This window comes from Schistocerca piceifrons, chromosome 5 (genome assembly GCF_021461385.2).
Source record: "Schistocerca piceifrons isolate TAMUIC-IGC-003096 chromosome 5, iqSchPice1.1, whole genome shotgun sequence".
NCBI lineage: Eukaryota > Metazoa > Arthropoda > Insecta > Orthoptera > Acrididae > Schistocerca > Schistocerca piceifrons.
The window spans coordinates 350,787,436-350,813,386 of NC_060142.1; the positions used below are offsets into that span (position 1 = coordinate 350,787,436).

Below are 25,951 nucleotides of genomic sequence, written 5' to 3' on the forward strand. Positions count from 1 at the left end.
GTTGTCCCTGGTGTGTTCAGCTTTGTGTTTTGTCTTTTTGTCCCTCTCGAACTCCTGTGGTGTCGTTTGTACGTTTTCCGTTTATCCGTTCAAAACGTGTGTGAAATCTTATGGGACTTAACTGCTAAGGTCATCAGTCCCTAAGCTTACACACTACTTAACCTAAATTATCCTAAGGACAAACACACCCACCCATGCCCGAGGGAGGACTCGAACCTCAGCCGGGACCAGCCGCACAGTCCATAACTGCAGCGCCTGAGACCGCTCGGCTAATCCCGCGCGGCTTCCCTTTATCCCATGGCCTTAGTTCAATGGAGCAAGGGACCGATGACCACGTAGTTTGGTCCCTTTAAACTTCAAACCAACCAACCATTCGGGTATTGTTTAGTACTGTTGGGCGCCTTCGGTCACGTCTGCTCGTAAACAGGGTTTAGTTCCGCGTTCTACCATAGGAAATTGTAAGATAAACAGGTAATACTTAGTTTGTAAATCCAATGAATCCAATGAATCAAGTTATAATAAAAATCACATTATAATCTTTAATTTTTAAAACTAATGTGAATAAATAAACAAACTCATCAGTCAGCAAAGTTTGTGTCTGGCTTTGACGGCAGAAAACTCGTTGATCATATCTTCATAGCTCAGACGGTTATCAGTTAGGAGGTCAGCTTCGATGTGAAGAATGGACGAGGCAGTCAATCTCTCCTCGGACAACGTAGAACGTAGGTACGATTTCAGTCTTTTAGGAGCCGAAAACGAGCGTTCTGCTGAACAATATGTAAGTGCCATACATAGAAATATTCTAAGAGCAATGTCAACATTCGGAAACACGGACTGTAACCTCTTTTCCTAAAAATTTACTCATTTCGACTTAAATATAAAATTGTGTTCTGCTTTACGGCAGGTCTTGTCATGGAGGAAGCCTCGTCAGGGTGGTCCACCGCTGGTATAACACTAACCTCAGAAGATTTCAAATTTCCGCCAAATATACACATTCACTGGGGAAGGAAGGAGTTTTGCTTCACGCTCAGCAATATCGTCAGGTGAACTGTTCTTAAGGTTACAGAAAACTGTGAAGGAGACCAGCAGTGTTCTATAGCCTTCCTTCCTCCTCACTAATTCGACGTACAAGTTGTCGAGTACTGAGAGAAATGTTTCGACTCTAAATTTTTCCCTTCCAGTCAGAAAAACTTCTTCAGAGTCCCCTTCTTCGTCATCGTGAAGTGTGCGTTTTCGTGATCTTTTATAGGTGCATTCATAGTCTGTATCAGTCACAATCTCCATGGATTTATTTTCATAATAGTCGAACATACCACGAATAGATGCAATAAATCCTACAAGTGATTCATATAATTCACGCGTTATTTTAGTATCAATATTTACACTTTGCAATTTCAGATTTACACTATTAAATCTCTGGAGTATGTCCTCTCAAACTGTCATCATGAATACTGCTTCTAGTGTGCTGAGTTGATTCAATAAAGCTGAAGTCGCATTTCGCACAAGTGATTTTTCAAACTATTATTGGCAGTACGTGTGAGCGCATCAAGTGCTTCCTCTCTTGGTGATCAACGTATTGTTGATACACTTTTTACCGTTTTGCTTCCTGGTTTCATGAAAGAAAGAAATTTTTCCCAGCGCTGTGTAGAAGCAGAGAAAAAATTATAAAGGTTTTGCACTACATTGAAAAATGAACATGCTTCCCGACAACATCTTGCAGCATTAGTGCCGACTAGAACCAAAGAATTTACTGCACAAGGCACATAATGGGCTTTCTGATTTCGTTCTTTAATGCGTGCCTGCAAACCAGCGTAGGTTTCTGACTTATTGCTTGCGTTGTCATATGACTGGCCTCTACAGTCAGTAATAACAGTGGAATTTGTAGACAGGACTTTTAGTACAGCCTCAGCTAATTTTTCGGACTTGTGTCCCGGGTCTGGTAAAAACAAAAGGAAACGTTCAACAGGTTCACCATTCTCGTTCACATATCATAATATGATCAATAATTGATCAATATGTGAAATGTCCGCAGTAGAATCTACTATTATAGAGAAATATTTGGCCTGTTTTATTTCACTTATGATAATTCTTTTTATTCGTTCAGAAAGAAACTCCATTATTTCATCACAGATTGTTGAAGAAAAATAACTTGTATGTTCCTGCCTTGGATTTCCATATCGTTCAATGTGCTCTGCGAGGAAATGATCAAACTCGGCTATAAGTTCAAGAGACATCAGAAATTGACCGTTATATAATGAATGGAATCTTTCAACGGGTCCATGTATGGAAGTCCACGACTGGTTAGCTTCTTGCTGTGCATCTTCATGTTTTCATGGCGTAAAGACTGTCAGCTTCTTCAATACTGCAAACACCCTTTTCAACACACTACGACGGTACATTTTTTCTGTCTCAACATATGACTCGAAATAGTTATTTGTTGTTCCAAGTGACTTTTTTCTTGTTAATAGTGATAACTCAGAATTTTTGTGTTCAACTGAATTCCCATGATGGGATAAAATATTAGATATATTTTTCCAGTTAGTAATACCGTTAGTAGCAATAGATGGTTCAAATGGCTCTGAGCACTATGGGACATAACATCTATGGTCGCGCGGTTCCAGACTGCAGCGCTTAGAACCGCTCGGCCACTCCGGCCGGCAGTAGCAATAGAGTCCTCATCTCTGAACAATTTACATGGCGCACAAAAAGCAGTACCGATGCTACAGGAGTATACAAGAAAATCACACAAAGTTGATTCACCATTTGAAATTTAATGACAAAATTCATTTTTGTTCAAATATCTGGTTTTATCGCCTATTGATCTTCTTGTATTAGAAAAATCACCGTTACAGTTTTGATTAATGTCACGTTGCAAGAGAATGTCTATGGTTGATTCACTGACCCACCGTTCTGCAGGATCATCACTAACGAGGTTATTTCTTTTTGTAATGTCTGACTCGACACTTAGTTTTTCGTGAAACTCAAAATCAGGAATTTTAAAAAATTTGCTATTCTTCATTTTTAACTTTTGTTTCGTCTGTATTTACTTCTTTACAACAGCTGCAATGCCAGAAATATCATTCGTACTACTCGAACTAGAAGTCGAATCAGCAACAATTTTGCGAAAAATTCATCTACTCTGCCAAGCGTTTTTAGAACATTGGTTTCTCGTTCTCGCCTTTCCTTCGATAAATTCCGAAATGCTGCCCCACTTAATTTTGAACGTTTGCTTTTTTCAATGTTATTCATGTTATGGCACTTACAAAATTGTCAACCAACAGTCAAAATAAAAGAAAAAAATTGTAAAACGAAAGAGAGAGAGAGAGAGAGACTGTATCCAGTTCCAATCGTACTACACCGCACGTGAGCACAAAGCTTTTTACTTTAAACATGGCACACGAGCACAAAGATTTTTCCTTTAAACACGGAGCGATGACCTGACCAACTTGGATTACTCAGCGTAATTGTGCGATGAAAGAACGACAATGAGAATAATTTAATTTCATTGTTGCCTGTTTCTCAGTTGTCAGTAGAAGTCCCTTTTATGGCTTCTGTTTCCTGCGTCGCCGGAATTTAAATTGGGACGCAAATATGTTCTGGATATTCTTGACACTGGCCTTCTAATTTAAAAAGGAAATAATTTCAATTAATTTTTACAATTTCTTGCAGTGAGGTGTGCTGGATCGACTCTTATCCTACTTATTCTTACAACATTTGTCCTACTTATTCTTATAACATTTTAGCGGTTTCTGTGGGCAGAAAGACAGACAACAAAGTTTAAGTAGTCTTGTTGGCAGTTGATGTGGTGTGTTGTCATTTGTGTGAACACTGCTGTTATGTCTACACGCAAATGCACCTTTTGTTCCAACATAAAATAAAAATAACCTTTCCTCGAAGAAAAAAAAAGCATAGTCAAGAAGTTTAATATAAAATTTGCAATGCCGCGTTCTGTTCAATTGCACTGAATGGGAACGGGGAAATATGGTAGGGTTAAGTAGAAGCTGACAACATTCTCGGAATAATAACGTCTCAAACATTGTATTGTAGATTGCTGTCCTGACAGCTTACTTCAAAATATTTTGAACAATCATGAAGATGATACCAGACAGACACCCAATGTTAAATTACCATTCAGTCACCAAGTAAACTATGTAAATTTCCAAGTTTGTATTGTCGAATTTCGTTCTTAAGGCTTATTTGACCTAGCAAGTTGTTTAACAACATTAAAAAAATTGTCGTTTGTAAGCACAGTTATTTTACAACGTAAAAGGTTAAAATGGGTACAGAGCAAAAAATGCCGCCCCCTTAAGGTGCCGCCCCTAGGCCCGTACCTGGTGGGCCTGTGTGTAAATTCGCCACCGGATGCACCCACGTTTCGTCTACAGTAACGACTTGGCTGCAAAAATCCAGCTGCAGACACAGAGGCGGGCCCCGCTTGGTAGTTAAGGTGCGTAGCGGTGAGAGTTGCTAATGTAGCAAGAACGAATAGTGTAGGTGCAAATTTTTTGAATGTCACAGAATATACACTTGTACTACAAAAACGAAGGTGACTCCCCGTTCTTCGGCTACTGCAGATAATGAATGCCATGACGATTCGAACCGCCGTCTTATATCCACGACCCTCCTGCAAAGCGCGACGCTAACCACTTGACCACACTAACTTTTTACGACCGGCACCTTCGCACAGATACATCAGTTACATAATTGACGCTTATACCTTTTCTTGCATTTTCTTGTAATTGCTAGAGCAGTGCACCTTACAAATTGCACATTATTTTGTTTTAATGGCCTACTGAAGGTGTATAAAGCTTGAAGTACATCCCTGATCCAAACATAGGGACCTCCCCTTGTAAATCGCTTTCTCCCATCATTCATGCTAACAATTTTTTATCCAAGAACTGAAACAAAAAGGATTAGACTGGGAGTTTTATGTCTCGTACATAATTTAGCAGTATCCTTCGTGCAGACTTCGGACACTGAATAATTACCTAACATTGGAACAAGCAATTTGTTTAAGTATGATACAACGTAAAAATCGCAATTTCTTTGTATAGCTTGCGAAACAGCTATATATCAAGTAAAATTGCGTCTTATTTATTCGATAGAAATGACTTACTGTAATATACACACATCAAAAAAAGTTTTGCATCACCCCTGTTTCCAGAACTCCTGAAGATAGACGTTGACTATGGATATTGTATCACAGAAACAGTCCCTCTGACTGTTCAGTGATGTCACTAAACCCACCCAAAGATGTAAACAACCATGCATGAGCAGCGCCTATTAGACAGAGGGGGTCCGACAATCGATCAGTCATAACTTCACAACTATACCCATTCCACCAGGAAGGAGGTGCACAGCTCGTGTTCAACCGTGCCTAAACGGTCAACACCGCTGTTCCATCGTGTACGCATTGTTACTTTGTACCGGGAAGGGCTCTCAACAAGTGAAGTGTCCAGGCACCTCGGAGTGAACCAAAGCGATACTGTTTGGACATGGAGGAGATACAGAGAGAGGGGAACTGTCGATGACATGACTCGCTCAGGCCACCCAACGGCTACTAATACAATGGATGACCGCTACCTAAGGATTTTGGCTCAGAGGAACCCTGACAGCAACGCCACCATGTTTTCGTGCAGCCACAGGACGTCGTATTACGACTCAAAAGTGTGCGTAGAAGGCTGCATGATGCGCAACTTCACTCCCGACGTCCATGGCGAGGTCCATCTTTGTAACCACGATACCAAGCACCGCGGTACAGATGGGCCCAACAACATATCGAATGGACCGCTCTGGATTGGCAACACGTTCTCTTCACCGATGAGTGTCGCATATGCCTTCAACCAGACAATCGTCGGAGACGTGTTTGGAGGCAACCAGTCACACTGAACGCCTTAGACACACTATCCAGCAAGTATAGCAAGGTGGAGGTTCCCTGATGTTTTGGGGTGGTATTATGTGGAGCCGACGTACGCCGCTGATGGTGATGGGAGGCGCCGTAACGGCTGTACGATATGTGAATGCCATCCTCCGACCGATGGTGCAACCATATCGGCAGTATATTGGCGAGACCTTCATCAACATGGGCGCCAATTCGCGCCCCCATCGTGCACATCTTGTGAATGACTTCCTTCAGGATAACGACATCGCTCGACTAGAGTGGGCAGCATGTTCTCCAGACAGGAACCCTGCCGGGCATGCCTGGGATGGACTGACAAGGTCTGTTTATGGACGATGTGACCCACCAACCACTCTGAGGGATCTAAGCCGAATCGCCGTTGAGGAGTGGGACAGTCTGGACCAATAGTGCCTTGATGAAATTGTGGATAGTATGTCACGACGAATAAAGGCATGCATCAATGCAGCAGGACTTGCTATTGGTTATTAGAGGTACCGGTGTGTACAGCAATCTGGACCACCACCTCTGAAGGTCTCGCTGTATAGTGGTACAACATGCAATGTGTGGTTTTTATGGGCAATAAAACGTTTAGAAATGATGTTTATGTTGATCTCTATTCCACTTTTCTGTACAGGTTCCGGAACTCTCGGAACCGAGGTGATGCAGAACTTTTTGTTGATGTGTGTATTATGATTACTTACCTACTATATATACGCACTGGTGATGTTATGTTATGAAATTATTCATACAATCCACTAAACAGTTTGAAAAATTGCATCACACAACTCGAAAAATGTGCTAGAGAAATATTCAGAGTAATATTCAGTATACATACTTGACGATTGCGCTTGTGTTGGCGCAAACAGAGAAAATCTGCATTTGTTGAAAGATATTCATTTGTCTCCGAACGCTGCCAACGTTAAGCTGCCCGTAGACAAGAAGTTGTACTGCACACATTGTTAAGGATAATGGTGTTACCAGTGTTGCAAGCAGCAGACGCTGCGTTCCCCTAACCACTCTTCTCCCACCGTCAGCTTTAATGTGGGGGCAAGGCCGTTCCCAGCAGTCACATTGCGAATCGTCAAGTTATCGTGGCCAGATAGTATTAGAAATTGCAGGACTCAATCAAAGGAGGCAGCTTTTTTTTAAAGTAAATACGCCGCTGTGTACCTGTCTCTCTCGCACTCAATGCTACTACTACGCGGCGTATGCCCACAACGGCACGACCCCGCTCGGTTACCGCAGCGACCGCGCCGCGCTCGTGCGTTCAGTTTGGCCAGGCACACGTAGCGACCGATCATTCACTCGTTTCCGCGCCACATCCAAACATGACTACGCAAATTGTAGAAAAATTTACCCAAGTGATGAAACATATTACATGCTGAACTGTGTGTGTGGGCCTAGTAACATCTAGGTACATAAATATGAATCGTCTTAATTTCTATAAAAAAGAAACAAAAAATTCGGCACCAAATTTGCCGCCCGTAAAATATGTCACCCTAGGCTCCAACCTACTCAGCTTGTTGGTAAATCCGTCACTGTTTGATTCGTAAGTCATCACATAATATGATGCAGAACTTGTCTGACAGTAAGAAAATAACGGCGCAAGCCGCTAGAATGATGGAGCCATCTCTATTGAAGCTGGTTGTGGTCAGGTGCTGATCCAAGTGCGGGTCATAGAGGTCATGACGCCCCACTGTCAAAACCAATTTGGTAAAACCGTTTATATGTTTACGTATATCATTATCTAACTTTCACAGCTAACTTTCGGATAATACAGTAGCATGAAAATAAGAATCTCGAAAATATCAAGGGGTTCAGGACATTACTAGGATACATTTCAGTTACTTAGGTGACGGCCTGTGCATGTTGATGCGTTTACGTGCTGAACGGCAGCTTTCTAACCAGGTAAACATGCACATATGCATGCAGGCTGTTCCTGATTCAATAGCAAACCTGACACGCTTCGTCAGTCCGCAGGAAGAAATGGCGAATGACTGTGGGGAGACAGAAAGGGAAAGTGCCTTAAAGCGAGAGTGAGTGAGTGAGTGAGAGAGAGAGAGAGAGAGACGGAAAGTTGACTTACAGAACATAGATGGAAACTACTAAAAGAAACAGTGTTCGCTTGTTAATGTGGAATGTAAACTTCGATTTTATGTTGTGTAATTTCTGACGAGTAAATGTTGTGGTAATTTGTTGCTGTCATAGTCCTTAAATTAATTGCATAGTCCTTAAATTAATTGCGTAACACATGTGTTTCTCAAAATTTCAAACGTTTGCTTTTCAGATGCTGTCTTTCTGGTAATTGCAATTTCTTGGACGTCATGCTAAATCGACGCATATAACACTGACATAAATTAATTAATATATTAAAGTATTTTATGTATATTTTTTACAATTGTTAAAACCATAGATGTGTGGACATTAAAACTGGGGATGGTAGCAAATGATATTTAGGAGGGAGGGGAGGGGGGAAGGAGAGACAGTGAGCCTGACCCCTACATCCCTTCTCCCCCCCCTCCTCCCCCTCCCACCTCCCGCGCGAACTGGAGAACTAAATCATGAATGTGCACCTAGTTAAGATGTGAGTCTCGGCACACTATGAGTGGGTGTATCAAGCAAATAGGTTGCATTCGTGACACTCTCAGCGTACTTGGAACTGACGTGAAAAATGAAGTGTAAGTGTGCAGCTGCACATTTTGAGTAAGCCGACCACGGCACTGACGCCTACTTCTCCCATGGGTGAGTGGACGCTCAGAACTGTTTCCTGGAAAAAACAGCTACATATTGTAACAAGGGAGAAGGTAAATGTTATTCGTGCTCTTTTCACTCACAAAAATTTAAACGTAGCACTTAGGTTCCTGCCCAACCACATCCACGGAAATCGCGACATATATCGGAGAAAGCGGACAAACATTTATGACAAGCAAGAATACAAATTTTTGCCGGTCGTTTCAGTCGCAGCAATTTCATCTTTCGTTTTTCAACCACACGTAAGTCAGGAATTCGAAGAAACTCATTCCTGAGAGATCCCGGCGGGGTCAGAAATTTTCTCTGCCTCGTGATGACTGGGTGTTGTGTGATGTCCTTAGGTTAGTTAGGTTTAAGTAGTTCTAAGTTCTAGGGGACTGATGACCACAGATGTTAAGTCCCATAGTGCTCAGAGCCATTTGAACCATTTGAACCCATTCCTGAGAGAGCGTGCTCTTGTATGTGAATAATATCTAATATTGCAGAAAATACTTGCATTATGTTAATAAGAAAATCCCAGAATTTGTTACAGCCGTTAAAATGAAAAAAAGCAGGATTTAGAGGAACGGAGACTTGCTTCCCTCCACTCTGTAACTCGACGTCTCTAGCCACAAGACCACAATGTCTTGAAGGCTTTTTACTGCTGATGCATTAGTAAGTGACGTTTAATTATAACAAACGCAATTACACCATGAGTGATGTGTTGGTGATAAATATTCAATGCGTCATTGCCTTGTAACGGCATACTGCCATAATAATAAGTTAGGATGCAAAAACAACGAGATGAGATGAATTCAATATGGCCTCTCCAAAGATGTCGACTGCTACGGTCGCATTGAGTGACACATCATTTTGACGTCGCTTCCCAGCAGCTGAGCATGTCACGGACGAGACACTCTGGAAGCTGCACAAGTGCGTATTTTTCAAAATTGCGCTGTGATGTCCTGCGTGAAGGGGCAACCCAAGGTTCGTTGAAGCAGCTGCCAGCATGCTTATATGCAGTCGCTGAGCTTAAGTTGCTGTTAAGCAGCTCTTTATTCCGATTGCGGCTACGTGGAGTGTGGCTGTCAGTTATTTCAGCAGCAAGTAGCAACGTGCACCCAGAATTTGCCCCAAGAAATTTCGAAATTTTTCTGGTGTTGCCAATTTGCAAGATTCGCACATGCACATAGCTGACTGGGGCTAGTTTCCACGTGACCCATGTTACTTTATTTAAATTTTTTTTTTAGCTTCTTGTGCAGCTCGCAGATCACTGAAAACGAAACAGGTTTCTGTGGCCAAAAGCTATCAGGTGATTTAAAATACATTAACGCAATTGTGGAAGACTAAAATAAGATGTTCTTAGTTTGTTTGATTTCACATCATTAGCAGATCAAGTATTAATCGTCTTGCAGAACGTAAGTGATTTTTGTCAGCTTGCTAATTATTAATGAACTACAATGAACTGTTCTTTTCTGCTGAGACAATCAATTTATTTAAAATAAAGTGTTTCATTCTACACTGTTTGCTAGTTTCAACTGTTAGCTCCGTTTCAAGTGTATATTTTCATTTCCTCATATTTATGGCAGAAGCATTTCACATACACAATAAACCAACCAAACATGAGAGTATACTTCAAGGAAATTGGCATCCGTAAAACCACTCTGAATAGCTTAATATCAGGTACTTCGGTGTGAATCTGGCTACGAATGTGCACTTTAAGCCAAACTATTGTTTTTAGTATCGTTTATGAAATTCCAATTCTCTTGGAGTATTTGGTGATTCTTGACTCTTTTATGACATAATAATGTAAGACCTCTTACTGCCATATGTGTGAACATATGTAAATTATCGCTTAAAGGTGACTAAGCAGGCGAATTTTGTCAGAGTATGCAATAAAATATACTGTTTCAAATACATTGACAGCTTTAGCAAAATAAATGGTTCCTTTTAGAAATCTGTCTTCGGAAAAACACAATGTTTTTCGATCAAAAGACATGTTTCGACACATGTCTGGTACCATCTTTAGGCTTCACATCGTTTCTTAATTTGTATTGTTTACGTCTTAGATTTACAGAATCTCATTCTTTGGTAAATTATATACTGGCACCGTTCTATTATCATTGTAATTTATTTTCCTTGGTTGATACTTATAATAAATATCTTATACCCTTATACACCTCACACTTGACTTTTCCTTTGGTTTCGTTAGTAAACACAAATAAAAGATCGAAAATAACTCCAGATTTGGTCACTGTTGGTGCTTTTCATAACTGAATGACACAATATAGGAATGTCGAAAATTTAATAAGGCAACAGATTAATCTGACCTTGATATTTCGTAGAACCGTTTTCCTGAACTATAATATTTAGGAAGAAGATTTCCGAGTGATTTAGTGTATAACACAACATGACACCAGAGACTGACACTGCACTGTATATGGTTTAATAGCATAATACATGTTCTCTCCACCTAGCTCAGACGTTGTCACTCCGAAAACAAATACGAACAGCAGGGGGCCAACAGGTATAGATAGAATATCTCTTTTTCCAGTATTCGACTATTTCATATCCTAACAGTGTCTGCATACTGAGATTATCTAAATCCATTGGGAGTAACAAAAAAAAAAAAAGTCCACGTTCAAAGTACATGACAGAAAATGAATCATTATGTTCATACAACAGAAACATTACCTTTATAAAAAATAGCTGTTTTCATCAAGCTATTCAAATATAAAACTTGCCAACGCAAATAAAATACATGCAACACATTTCCGCTCTTCTAGAACGGTGTACTTGTACATGCTTTCTGGAGGTATTTTATGACTGTATGTAAATGTAAGCATAGGATTCGTGATGTACAAGATTTAAAAAATTTCTTGATTCGATACTGTTAACAGAGATGTATGTAGATAACACGTTTATATAAGGACATTGAATTTCTGATTTTAACTGCAACAACTTACACACAAACGTCGTCCTTTTGACAGATATTTGAAGCATTAGTTTATCTAGGTATGACATTTTCTTAATGTGCAGATTATAATACGAAAACTTCCAAATAAGGCATTTTAGTTTTGGAGCGATTGAATCCAAAATGTAAGAATAAATTTAGGGTTGACAACTATCGCTACAGGTGACGGAGCAACAAAACAGACAGGACATGCGTTCAAGCAGTGATAAGAATTCCAGCAACTAGAAAAATGGAGATTGCTATGCATGCGCAGTACCTCCAGTTTTCTGACGGTTTAAGTAGCTTTCTGGCAGCTGCTTCAACAAACCTACTGATGCAGTGGTTCTCAATAATGCTGTCGTTTTTATTTTGAGAGACAAACGAACAAACGTCACTCCAAGTTTTTTGCATGTTATTTATACTACAGGATAAATACATCCATGGGAGTCATAGATCTGAAAATCTGCTGTTGGGAGGATCACCTCTTCTAAACTAAACGATGAACTGTAGATAGATACCAACTAAGGTCTCAGAATCTGGAGTAAATATTCACGTGAAATTTAGTTTCTATTGTTTGTTGCAGAAGCAAAACTCTTTTATGTACAAAACCATTGAACAATAAGAAAAACGAAATGTATTTACTTACAGGGTTTCTGTGTCGATATGTGACACGTGAAAGATGTTGAAAACAGTCTTCATCATGGGATGCTGTTGGGCACAAGCTCCACACACACAGTTCACTGGCCCATAATTTATGAGATTGACTTAAACATCTGGTGTCGCGACCTCCGGAAATCTACCAACGACGTATCAAATCTGCGCTCAGCAGACAGCTGCTGGTGGACTAATATGCCAATGAGAAGGTGGTCATTAGGTTCTGGCTCATTGGTGTACAAGAAGTATGAAAACAAATTATTTGCCTCAAAATATGTTTTCATGTTCTATTTACAATGTAACTAGAATTCTCGGTTTTTGATAAATTTCATCACATTCGGAATGTAAGTTTTAAGTTGCGATTTCCTGATTTTACTTGATTTATGAAAACCAGCAGAAGTAATGAGAAATCCAAAAGTACATTTTCGAATTTATAATATATGTCTAAATTTTATCAAGCAATTATGAACTATTCTGTTGGAATTTCCTTAAAGTTTCTATACAGGTTTCTCGTCAGCGCCAACTGTTTGCAGCTTTTCTTTGATGTCCAGAAACAAATTTTTTTTTACTTTCAACTTATGTTGAATGATTACCAAGTAGTAGTAATTTCTATAGTTTACTGAGATCCTCTGTTATTGTTGCATCAGACTCGTAACAGTTCTGTTACAATACTACTGTAAATTTGACATTTCCCTTCCTGCCATATTTGCGATTGTAAGACAGATGCACTTACTTGACTACAGTAGAGAGAGATGTTTCTTATTATTTATAACATAGTCTTTTAACAATTTAATGTTTGAAGTCAGTTTTACTGAACATCTTCATAGCATTCATCCTTATATTCTTTCAGCAGTATTCACCAAGTTTACAATCGTAACAATGCTGAATGTTCTTGCCGAAATTAATGAAACAAGTTTACAGTGTACTGCAGGTTACTCAGTTTCGTAACTTCCTGTGTCTTACAATAGTATTGTAGTCCTTCATTTAACTTCAGGATTTTTCTCTGAAAATAGATTCTTAATTTATATTCGGTGAATATTATATAAAGGAGAAAATGTTGATGGGATTTTGCACAGAAATCAGTACAGAGGTTACAAATAAATAATTTATTGTCTCCGGGTATGGCTGATTTATCCTCGCAATGACTGGCAGCATGAGTGCGAGCTGCATTGGATACTATAATTCCTATGTAGCACCAACAGTTTTTAACACATTTTCATTTACAAACAGTAACTTTACACAGAGCTATCATACTATACAGCTACTATGTTGAAGGTTATCCACAAAATATAAAAAGTCAAAAAGATTCAAAGCTTACAGTCAAAGGTGTGTTTTTTCAATTCATATATTTTTCAACTCATATAAACCTTTGGCAAGGGGATAATGTTACATTAACAAGGGGGCAGCATTTACACAATCTAGAACAAATATACGCCACACATGCACATCGACATGTATAACCTACAAAACATCTCATTCTACAGATACAATATTCATTCCTTTTAAAACAAATCCCTATTATAATAGCTTCAATTTCATTCATTCACATGTAATAATCCTCACAGTCAACTGTTTCACGATAAGTGTACACATATAAGTTTATGTCAAATAATATGGAAAAATTTTCTATATTCTACACAGATAGATCTGAGATATCACCCTCAATGCAGTCAAATGAACTCCAAAATTCATTGTTGAATTTAGGTATAGATCATAGATGTATATCTTAATATTTTTCTCTTGTTATTTGCATGAGTCTTTGAGGAATATGCTTGTGATAAGGCATTAATGTAAATGATGTGAAATACATGCAAGAGAGATTAGCTTCGTTTCTAGAAACAACATAAATTTATAATAACAATACAAAGTAAAAATATTTAGTTACATTTAATGACATCATGAACTGTTTGTAATGGAAGACAACAGCTTGTAGGTAGTGTGATTTAAGATAACATCTGATCAACAACAGTGACACAGGTTAACTACCTATACAATCAATAAAATGAATTAATTTAATTACTAAGGTTTTATGAATCAGGTAATTTGTGTGAACCTTATCAGGCATAGTAGACATAAAATCATTTATGATTTGCTGATTTGGTAAGTGGAATTATAAATTTTTATGCCACTGTTCTGTGTTTATGTTTTTTTCAACACAGAAAAATTTCTGATTATCCTGTTGCCTTTGGTACTGAATTCAGCATTAAAACCAGATTTTTATGCTGTAAATTTTTGAATATTATACTTGGTGAACATTCACTTTCTAAGACACACTGGCTTTAAGATCTGTCAGATGTATCTAAGTAAGAAAAGAAAGACTTTTTTTGAGTTTACATTTGGAACTAATTTTTGATTGCCTTATGCTTGTAATGATTATTGCTGTTTTTAGTGCTCACATTACAGATGATTTTTCACATATTTTAATCCTGAGATTCTAGAATGGACTATGACATACACTTTTACTCATAGCTTCTCAATCAATCATAGATAATGTTGACTTAAAGAATCTGGCAGTCAAGTATTTTCCTCTTCAAATTACAATAGAAATGCGATGGGAGTGAAAACTGAAATATGCTCTTTTATGTTTCTGATAGCTGTATTTAACCGGCATTTTGGCCAGTGATCTGTACCTCTACTGCTTCATTGCATTTTCTGCCAGTTATTTCCGCTAACTATAGCATTATATACTGTGTAGTCATAACAGGATACTTGTAAATTTGTTGCACTGAGAGAGAAAAGTGGTTGAGAATTGGATTAGTCAATATGGAAAGAATGTTGAAAAACTAAAGAGATGTCTATCTTCTTGTCACTCTTGCAATGTAGTATTTCCATTTGCGATAACTGCTATCTTAAAAAAAAGACAAAAAAACCTTCTGAAGATAGTTGTTAAATTGTGTGACATTTGCTTAATCATTAAGAGGCTTATAAATCATTCTTTTGTGGAGAAAAAATATGTGCTGATGTGCTGTGGTAAAAGCTTTTTCTTTATCAGTCTTGCATAGTTTAAAAATTGTCTTCAGTAGCATTGATTACAGTTGTGAAAATTTCACTCATACTGCATCAGATTTACTACATTCATTACTGCAGAAAATTTGGTAGCATAGGCTTAAGATCGGTCATCTCAGAGTCATTTAATATACTTGTGCTGCAACAGTAAAGTGCCTGTAATTTAGAGTTACTAGTGTTTTATCTCCTGTACATATTCACTGGCCTCATTATAACAATATTTCATTTGATCTGTTAAGACAATATAAAATTGTTAAATTGTAATAAATGAAACTTCCACACTAGCATATTGCCCGCAAGAGATTCATTTTCATTGTTTTCAATGTGTCCAAATAGTGTCACTTTAGTATTGAAATTTTCGTTTCAGTGAGTTCTCCCAGCCCTCCTAGGTATAGCACTTATGTATTTAAGAGCTATAAAACAAAACCAGGGATGTTTTACTTACATATATACAGTGCAAAGGCACAAGTATGCTTTGTGTTTCCAAATATAAGTTCACGGCCCAAGAGATTATTGTCACTGTAAATGGTAGCTTGTAGGAATATCTCAAAAAATTCTTTGAAATAACGAACATTAAAACTGAGTGTTATTTTGGCATACCAGATACAGTTAAATTTATCATTGGCAGAAGAGAAGTATCATTGGAATAGAGTATTTATCATCCTAAAACATACCAGTGCTATTACAGAAGGAATTATGTTATAGAAATGGTGTATGATGAGGATTGTTGAAACTTACAAGATCTGTGGATTGCTTTTATAATGCATGTAGATGATAAATTAGGTCTGCTTCGGCTGTACTGAACTTACTGTAGATGTTCAGTTTCACTGTGAATTATATTTGGCCATATTTTAATATTGTGGGAAGTATGATAATTGCTTAGTTTTACTGGCAGAAGCAAAATTGAGAGTAAGTGAGGCACTACTGTCCCACTCTCTCATTTTAGAGATTGATTTGGTATAATTCTCTGCACTATCATATCTGACAATGTTAATTGTTTCCCAGTTAAGCTGTAAGACAAAAGCCAGTTCCTAACATGAATGTGTAAATAAGAGAGAAACTTTCATAGTGTGTTTTATTCCCCATAAATACGTTTTCTTGCTTCTGAAAATCATTTCATTTGTTATAGGTAGTCTTAGAGGTTTATGTTTTGATGAGAGCTGTTCTTGAATCAGCAAGACAACATCTTATACCATAAGTTTCACAGTAGTGATAAACTTTATATGTATATTAACAATCTCAAGTTTATTATTAGGGATTCCATGAGTAAGAGAGAGTGTGAGAGGAATTTGTTTCTTTACATTAAATGTTGTCAGGCTGCTATGAGGGGAATATTCCCAGTTAAAATACATTATTGGTTACTTTCTTCTAAACCACTATAACAGAGAGATTCAAGTATTGTATGAATCTAAGGATCTAAAAAAAATCCATGTTTCATATTAAAACATGAGGGGGCAAATTTTCATTTATGCACAGTACATACGTATGTCCTCATCCGAAATTGTTTCACCAATATCTGCCAGTGACGCAGACTTGTGTAACTTTAATTTTACATTCTGTTTATTCTGTATGTCATTTATATCACAGAACTTCACGTCTTAATAGTATTAACAAGAGCATAAATCTATCACGGAGCCGGCAAGTTCTAAACTCGAAAGTTAACTGAAGGAAGACATTATGAAAATTATGAATCATCTAATGAGAATAAAAATTAAAAGAGCGCTCGCTGAGATAGTTTTTAGTTGCCTTGTGCACGTGTATCAGATTTGACTAATGAGAATATTTTAAAAAATTATTTGTACTAAACAATATATATATATATATATGTATGCAAAACATTTAACGTACGACAATATTTCTCACACGTGTCAGAACCCTGTCTGTCTGTACGGCACCACAGTCACCGGCAGTTAAAATAGATTACTACAGAACATGTACACGAACACGATTTCCAACAACGACGTAAATCTACAGATGTCATCACAGTGTGACAAATCCACACAACTTACGAATAAATAATTACACGAGAATTGTTACGAGGACGACGTAACAGGTGATTTGGATGAGATTTCGCGACCTCCCTACAGAACGGACGCCTCCGTCGTCCTGTTGTTGGCGGAGTTTTCGGCCGCGTGGCTGGAGCAGTAGTACTTCTTGTGCGCGATGAAGGTGGAGAGGTACTGGAAGGAGATGTCGCACGACTTGCAGTACTTGGGCCTGGCCAGGTTGACCTCGGCGGCTGCGCCGTGCTCCTCGGCCGGCGCTCCGGCGGCGGCGTCCTCGGCGTCGGCGGCGTCTGCGCCGGGCTCCGTCTTGACGGCGGACACGGCGCCCTCGCCCTCTGCGGGCTCGCGCTTCACCACCGACGCGTCGGCGTCCGCGCCCGCCCTCGGCGTCGCGGCGGCCGCCGCCACCGTCGTGGCCGCCACGGCCGCGTCTGCCGTCGCGCCGCCGGACTTGCGGTCCGCCGCGGAGGAGCAGGACGACGACGACGACGAAGACGACGACGAGGCGGCGTCGTCGGCAGTCGCGACGCCGACACCTGCCCGGCCGCTGTGCACCAGCTTGCAGTGGCGCACCACGTTGCCCTTGTAGGAGGAGTTGTAGCTGCAAGCGTCGCAGAAGTGCAGTTTGTCGATGCGGCCCGAGTCGCCGCCGTCGCTGGGTGACTCGGGGTAAGCGTCCGTGGCCGAGGTGGGCGCGGGGGCGGGCGCCGAAGCGGGGGTGGGGGCTGGCGCCGGCGCCGCCCCCGGCTGCGGTTGCTGCGGCTGGTGCACCGCGTCCTCTCCAGTGATGCACGTGATGTAATTCTCCTCCTGCGTCAAACAATACAGCCAGTCAGTTAAGCGGAGCAGGAGGTGATCAAATAATAAAAAAAATTACCATTTTTCTTTTTTACTACTAAAAATTAATTTGAACATTCTTTTCGATGTATTACATTACATTACACTAAAACTTGATCCATAGATCATGAACACGACATTTCATAATGCTGTAGAACGTGTCAGTTTAACATAACGATCTTTTTAACAATTACTACTTCGTATCTAAAAATTCATATATTGAGTAGAAGGAGCTGTTATTCAAAAGTTCTTTTAATTTGTTTTTAAATGCTGGTTAGCTATCTATCGGACTTTTTATGCCATTTGGTAAATGACTAAAGACTTTTGTGGCAGCACAGTTCACTCATTTCTATGTCAGAGCCGGATTTAACACAGAATAGTGAAGATCTTATTTTCTACTAGTGCTGTAGCTATACACTTTGCTATTATTTCTGAATTGTGATGGGTTATTAATAACAAATTTTATAAGTGAATATATGTATTGTGAAGATACTGTGATTATCGGTACTGTGATTATCCCTAGCTCCTTAAACAAATGTCTGCAGGGTGGGTTTGTGTGGGCCCCAGCTACTATTCAGACTACACGCTTTTGTGCAATGAATACTTTTTCTCTTGATAATTAATTATCGCAAAATGTGATGACATATGAAAGCAGTGAATGGAAGAGGGGTAGTAGGCTAATTTACTGATATATTTATCGCCAAAATTTGCGGTAACCCGAATAGCTTAAGTAGCTGAACTCAAACGTTTCACCAAAAGATCAATTTATAAACAAATGCACCCTAGCAACAGACTTCCGTTCAAAGTTTAAACGATTTTTACCCAATGTCAACAGCAACTGTTTTTAAGGAATCCAAGATGTAAACCTTGCCCATTGTCAAAATCGTATTAGGAAAACGCAGTGATGACTCCTTTGAAAACGGTGCATCCGTTATCCTTCCCCAATGCGAGCTTGTGCTCTGTCGTCGACTGGACGTTACACCGTAAAGCTGCACCTGTCATCACATATTTCCTCCAGGTAGCCTTGAACAGTGATACTGAATGAACCTGAAACCTCGTCATGCGAGAATAATGTCAATATGCCTTTGTGACCCTACTTTAATTTGAAATATTTAATTTTGATCACTTCCACCATGAATCGAATATTATAACTGCAATTCTTGGGCGCCCTGTGTTACTGAAGAGAGAAATTAAAATGACCAGTCACTACTTACATTTAAAAAAACGCTTTAATATTTATTTCTAACAGATTCGAGTCCTTCTGCATCAGTTTTTAGGTAGTTCACAATTCTTTAGATAGCCGTGCACATAGAAAAAACAACTTTTCACTCTATCGTTTCTTCAGTTCCTCACAGTTAGTCACAACTTTTACGTTACACAGCTGAAATAGCTCTACATTTATATGCTTACTTTACCTCGACAATAACAGTTATCTTAACAATATTTATCGGTTTATTTCATGTTTTACGAGTCTATTATCAATAAAATATTTTTAGATTTAATTTCACACTTTGGGTGTACCGATATGAAATATAACATGATGTATGTTTACATGAAGAGTGGACTGTCCGAAATTAGCTTGGTATTCATCTCCTTTCAATGTACTACAGGTGACTCGTTTTTAGTACTGAACATTACGTGAGTTGTGGTGTTGTTATTTCATCTTAAACCAAGTGTGCATATGTTGCATTCCGATAATCAAAGGTTATAATGACCTTCTTTATGGTATATTTCACTTGTGTATATTTCTCTGAAGCCACTTGAAAAATCCCTTGTAGGTTCTAAACGGTTCCGGTTCAGTAAAACAAGTGGAGCCGAGCCGGAATTTTGCATAATGTAAACGAAAAATTTAGATACACTTTTATTTCCTGATCACATTTGAGATTAACTTTACCGTATTGATATTCGACACAGAGAGGGGGGCCATAAAGTGAAGGGAACAAAGAGGTGATGGCGCAGAGAGTAAAGGAAGAGGCGAGATGGAACAGCTCAAGCTCGATACGGTATTTGGTCTGTTCCCCCGCAGCTGCTGTAGGCAGCTAGTCTGACACAAAGAAATGGTTGTTGAATGACGCAACCAGTCACAAATACTTTAAAAAAATATTTTAATGTCATCACTGCTTTCAGGCATGAAGCCCATCTTCAGAAAGGTAACTTTACCAATTACAGTAATTTATTTGTCAGCAGCATACCGTCCGCCCCCGCACTGTACAAGAATATTTTAATATTTAGCACCGCTTCATACGTCTTGTGGATACCAGAAACATGCTAATGTGCCTGTCTTTGGTAAGTTACAAAGTGAAACTTTAATATCTACACTACTGGCGATTAAAATTGCTACAACAAGAAGATGACGTGCTAAAGACGCGAAATTTAAGCGACAGGAAGAAGATGCTGTGATACGCAAATGATTAGCTTCTTAGAGCATTCACACAAGGTTGGCGCCGGTGGCGACACCTACAACGTGCTGACATGAGGAAAGTTTCCAACCGATTTCTCATACACAAACAGCAGCTAACCGGCGTTGCCTGGTGAAACGTTTTTGTGATGCCTCGTGTAAGGAGGAGAAATGCGCACCATCACGTTTCCGACTTCGATAAAGGTAGCCTATCGCGATTGCGGTTTATCGCATCGCGACATTGCTGCTCGCGTTTGTCGAGATCCAATGACTGTCAGCAGAATATGGAATCGGTGGGTTCAGGACGGTAATACGGAACGCCGTGCTGGATCCCAACGGCCTCGTATCGCTAGCAGTCGAGATGATTGGCATCTTATCCTCATGGCTGTAACGGATCGTGCAGCCACATCTCGATCCCTGGGTCAACAGATGGGGACGTTTGCAAGACAACAACCATCTGCACGAACAGTTCGACGACGTTTGCAGCAGCACGGACTATCAGCTCAGAGACTATGGCTGCGGTTAGCCTTGACGCTGCATCACAGACTAGAGCACCTGCGATGGTGTACTCAACGACGTACCTGGGTGCACAAATGGCAAAACGTCATTTTTTCGGATGAATCCAGGTTCTGTTTACAGCATCGTGATGGTCTCATCCGTGTTTGCCGACATCGCAGTGAACGCACATTGGAAGCGTGTATTCGTCATCGCCATACTGGCGTATAACTCGGGGTGATAGTATGGAGTGCCATTGGCTACACGTCTCGGTCACCACTTGTTCGCATTGACGGCTCTTTGAACAGTGGACGTTACATTTCAGATGTGTTACGACCCGTGGCTCCACCCTTCATTCGATCCCTACGAAACCCTACATTTCAGCAGGATAATGCACGACCGCATGTTGCAGGTCCTGTACGGGCCTTTCTGGATACACAAAATGTTCAACTGCTGTCCTGGCCAGCACATTCTCCAGATCTGTCACCAACTGAAAACGTCTGGTCAATGGTGGCCGAGCAACTGGCTCGTCACAATACGCCAGTCACTACTCTTGATGAACTGTGGTATCGTGTTGAAGCTGCATGGGCAGCTGTACCTGTACACGCCATCCAAGCTCCGTTTGACTCAATGCCCAGGCGTATCAAGGCCGTTATTACGGCCAGAGGTGGTTGTTCTGGGTACTGATTTCTCAGGATCTATACATCCAAATTGCGTGAAAATGTAATCACATGTCAGTTCTAGTATAATATATTTGTCCAATGAATACCCGTTTATCATCTGCATTTCTTCTTGGTGTAGCAATTTTAATATCCAGTAGTGTACTTACGTACGTCCCAGAGGTATGAGTGTCGTCTTACTTTAGTCATCATGCCTGAGGCAGACAAACACATCATAATATTGGTCGTGTCAGATGCAATCTCAGATCTGGGTTTTAAATTCGATGTTTCTGTTTACAATGCAAAGACCGTCCACTAAGCAAAGATATCACTCATTTCCCAATAAGCAAAGATCTCAGTTGGCGAAACCGGTAATGGTATTAAAAGTACTTTTTGCCGGTTGTTCAGTTTAGCAGCAGACGTACCTGCAGGTCGGCTGTCCTCTTCTCGAAGTGCATGCGGATGTGGGTGCGCATGCCGCGCAGCGTGTTGCCCTTGTAGCGGCAGATGGTGCAGCGGAAGGCGCGCACGCCGCTGTGCGTGTCCATGTGGCGCTGGGCGGCGCTCGCCGTCGGGCTCACCACCTCGCAGCAGGGGCACTTCCAGCCCGCGCCGGCGCCGCCCCCGCCGCCGCCCGCGCCAGCCGCCCCCGCGCCGCTGCCGCAGCACTGGTGCGTCCCCACCTGCTCTGCCGGCACCAGCACCTGTGCCAACACCAGAGACGCTTTCTGACTGAACGCGAGCCACTAAGCTGCAGACGCTACGAGGGAGCCGTTCTGCAGCGCGGAGAGGGTTCTCTCGAAATTCCGAGAATGTATTCATACGCCGAAGCGCCAATTCAAATACAGAAATATGTAAATAGGCGGAAGACGGGCTGCGGTCGACAACATCTATATAAGACAACAAGTGCCTGGCGCAAATGTTAGATCGGTTACTGCTGCTACAAAGGTACGTTATCAAGATTTAAGTGAGTTTGAACGTGGTGTTATAATCGGCGCACGAGCGATGAGACACAGCATCTCCCAGGGAGCGATGAAGTGGGGATTTTCCTGTACGACCAATTCACGCATGTAGCGTGAATATCAGAAGTCCGGTAAAATATCAAATCTCCGACTTCCCTGCAGCCGGAAAAAGATGATGCAAAGATGGAACCAACGACAACTGAAGACAATCGTTCAATGTGACGGAAGTGTAACCCTTCCGCAAATTGCTGCAGATTTCAATGCTGGGCCGTCAACAAGTGTCAGCGTGCGAACCATCCTCGGTATGGGCTTTCGGAGCCGAAGGCCCACACGTGTATTCTTGATGACTGCACGACACAAAGCTTTACGCCTCGCCTGGGCCCATCAACACCGACAGTGGAGTGTTGATGACTGGAAATATGTTGCCTGGTCGGACGAGTCTCATTTCAAATTGTATCGAGCGGATGGACGTGAACAGGTATGGAGACAATTTCATAAATCCATGGACCCTGCATATAAGCAGGGGACTGTTCAATCTGGTGGAGGCTCTGTAATGGTGTAGGGCGTGTGCAGTTGGAGTGATATGGGACCCCTAATACGTCTAGATACGACTCTTATATACGACACATACGTAAGCATTTTGTGCGATCACCTGCATCCAGCCGGCCGGGGTGGCCGAGCGATTCTAGGCGCTACAGTCTGGGACCGCGCGACCGTTACGCTCGCAGGTTCGAATCCTGCCTTGGGCATGGGTGTGTGTGATGTCCTTAGGTTAGTTAGGTATAAGTTGTTCTAACTTCTAGGGGACTCATGACCTCAGAAGTTAAGTCCCATAGTGCTCAGAGCCATTTGCACCATTTGAACCTGCATCCATTCAAGTCCATTGTGCATTACGACCGACGTGGGCAATGCATGCGCCCAGCATTGCTACAGAGTGATTCCTGGAACACTCTTCTGAGTTAAAACACTCCGCCGGCCACCAAACTTTCCAGACAGGAACATTATTGAGCATGTTTGGGATGCCTTGCAATGTGCTGTTCAGAAGAGATCTCCATCCCCTCGTACTCTTACGGGTTTATGGACAGTCCTGCAGGATTCATGGTGTCAGTTCCCTCCAGCACTACTTCTTCAGACATTACTCGAGTTCATGGCAAGTCCTGTTGCGGCACTTGTGCGTGCTCGCTGGTGTCATACACGATATTAGACAGGTGTACCAGTTTCTTTGGCTCTTCAGTGTAGGTCAGTCACAGAGCAATAAGGCAGACATCTCGTTACATCACCAAGACTGAAAAATCCGAGAAATCAGATGCCACGGAGAGGCTTATTTCTCCGTGCATCATATTAGAAAGGAGCAGGTAAAGGAAATGATAGTGACACACGGAGTACCTTTCATCACACACCATAAATTGTTTGCAGTGTATAGATATCTCATTTTGCTGCAGGTGTCTAATTTTTTATCGTAATAACATACTGCTTCATTAAGGACGAAATTGGAGTGAGTAGAACTAGTGGGAGAACGTATCAGAAGGTTGCGTGTTCAAATCAAGTCGGGTCACCAGTCAAGCAGAAACGCGTGGTTTCGCCGCTTACATCTTGCGCTACCACACCTAAACTGACTGCCACGGTTTTCGTATCCCAAGCGACCTGAATGAAGGCAGCTTGGCCCAGTTAGTGGGCGATAAAAACAGACATCGTGTGTCGTGTTATTATTCTGCCCAGTATCAGACCGTGGGAAAGCAAGGACTGCGACCCAGCTTAGAGGGAGCCACTGATTTGAATGGGTACTGGGGAAACACAAATAAAATATTTAGAAATTAGTACAAACAGATATATTCTGAAATTAATACAGAACAACGGATGCTTGAGTGAGGGGAGCCTCCACTGACATAGACACTTTTACAGAACGACATATAGAAACAGCATTCACTTATAGCTACAAAAATTCAGCTGAGAACACTTCAGAGAGAATACTGAACCCTGAGTATTAGGTTTCGGCAACAAAGGGGGGCGGGGGGGGGGGGGATGAGAGGGGGCAGAATTCGGTGAACTTTACTCTGCTGCTCTCTCGTAGCATAGTGAAATACTCGCGATCACCAAACGACCTAAACGGCGATCGAATCCTAGCATCATACCCGAAGTCACGAACCGTTAAACTTTACCGTCGCATTGCGGAGCGTAGCTATGGACAATAGGCGGTCAGGGGCGAGACGGCAGCCAGGGAACCTCCTAAGAAGACGCTGCAGAGTGGGGCTGCATCGGCGATGCTCAAGGTTTTTGTTAGTTGGCCGGCACCTCACACTTGTGTGTCCACGGCTGAAAAATGTACTTCCGGTGCCAACCTGCTGGATGGTCAAGCGGCTATCTGTCAGTTGCAGGGCCATAGACCTGGCCGTTTCCTCCTTGCCCCAGAAGTTTCCTAACCTAGTGCAGCCTCGACCGTTGGGACGGCAGGATGTCCTGTATTCGTGGGCACCTCAATACTTGAAGCTTTTTAACGGCCACCGCCATTTTGAACAATTCCTTAATTCGCAGATCCTTTTAGAGATCTCGCTTCCTCTGTATGTAGGGAATTATTATTACCAGGTTTCTTTCATTTCTGTAATTATTTAGCTGCTTTAATTCGCGGTTGAATCTCTAGATACGTCACCACTTCTTGACTCATCCTTTGTTTCCTGCCTTGCGCGGCCGCCAAAGCGCTCGTCACTGCACGTGGCTTTCTTGGGAGGGTTCGTGACACTGTGTGTTACGATGTCAGTCGTGCAGTGACAGGCTTTACTGCCGCACTCACGCACAATGCTCAGGGAAGAGGCTACGGTGACGGTGTGGTGACAGGAATTGATAAAGTGCATGCTTGCATAAACACACTTATTTTAACACGAAAGAGTAACGGAACACTCGACAAATGAAATGTCTGCAATATCTATTAACTGGCCATCGCGGTAATGCTATTTCCATTACAGTCCTACGCGAACAGTGTCCTGGAGAGTACACACCCCTCAGGGACAAGCGAGTCGGCCCATTGCGTGACCGCGGGACAACAGTGGACGCGTGTCCGGAAAGAAACGAACTTTCTTCGAGAGCGCGATGCGCCGTGCACTTCACGGGCGCTTCGAAACGAAAGCGAAAACGAACGGGGAGGGCCAAAGAAACTTCAGTGCGCGACGGTGGGCAGCTCGCATTGGGCTCGACTCACGTGGTCCGAGGTTTGCAGAAGCCGACTCTGGAAAAACGAGTCTGCACTCTTCGGTGGCTCAGTTCGCACTGCTGCGTTATTTGCTGACCTGCGCCGTGAGCGCTACACGCGCAGCTAAAATTTAGCGTGTCGACAAGTGCGCGTGACGGCGGGTACCTG

General features: G+C 41.5%; 1 protein-coding gene across 1 annotated transcript in view; it reads right to left on the reverse strand.

Moving 5' to 3' along the window:
* Positions 1-13,327: 13,327 nt before the first annotated feature.
* The window catches only part of LOC124798982 (zinc finger protein ush), a 67,657-nt gene continuing 55,033 nt past the window's right edge, over positions 13,328-25,951 (reverse strand). The window contains exons 11-12 of the mRNA XM_047262518.1: positions 22,063-22,341; positions 13,328-18,058 (exon numbers count right to left, since the gene is read on the reverse strand). Of these exons, the coding sequence (XP_047118474.1) occupies positions 17,324-18,058; positions 22,063-22,341 (1,014 nt within the window). The 3' untranslated portion in view covers positions 13,328-17,323. The remainder of the gene's footprint in view (positions 18,059-22,062; positions 22,342-25,951) is intronic.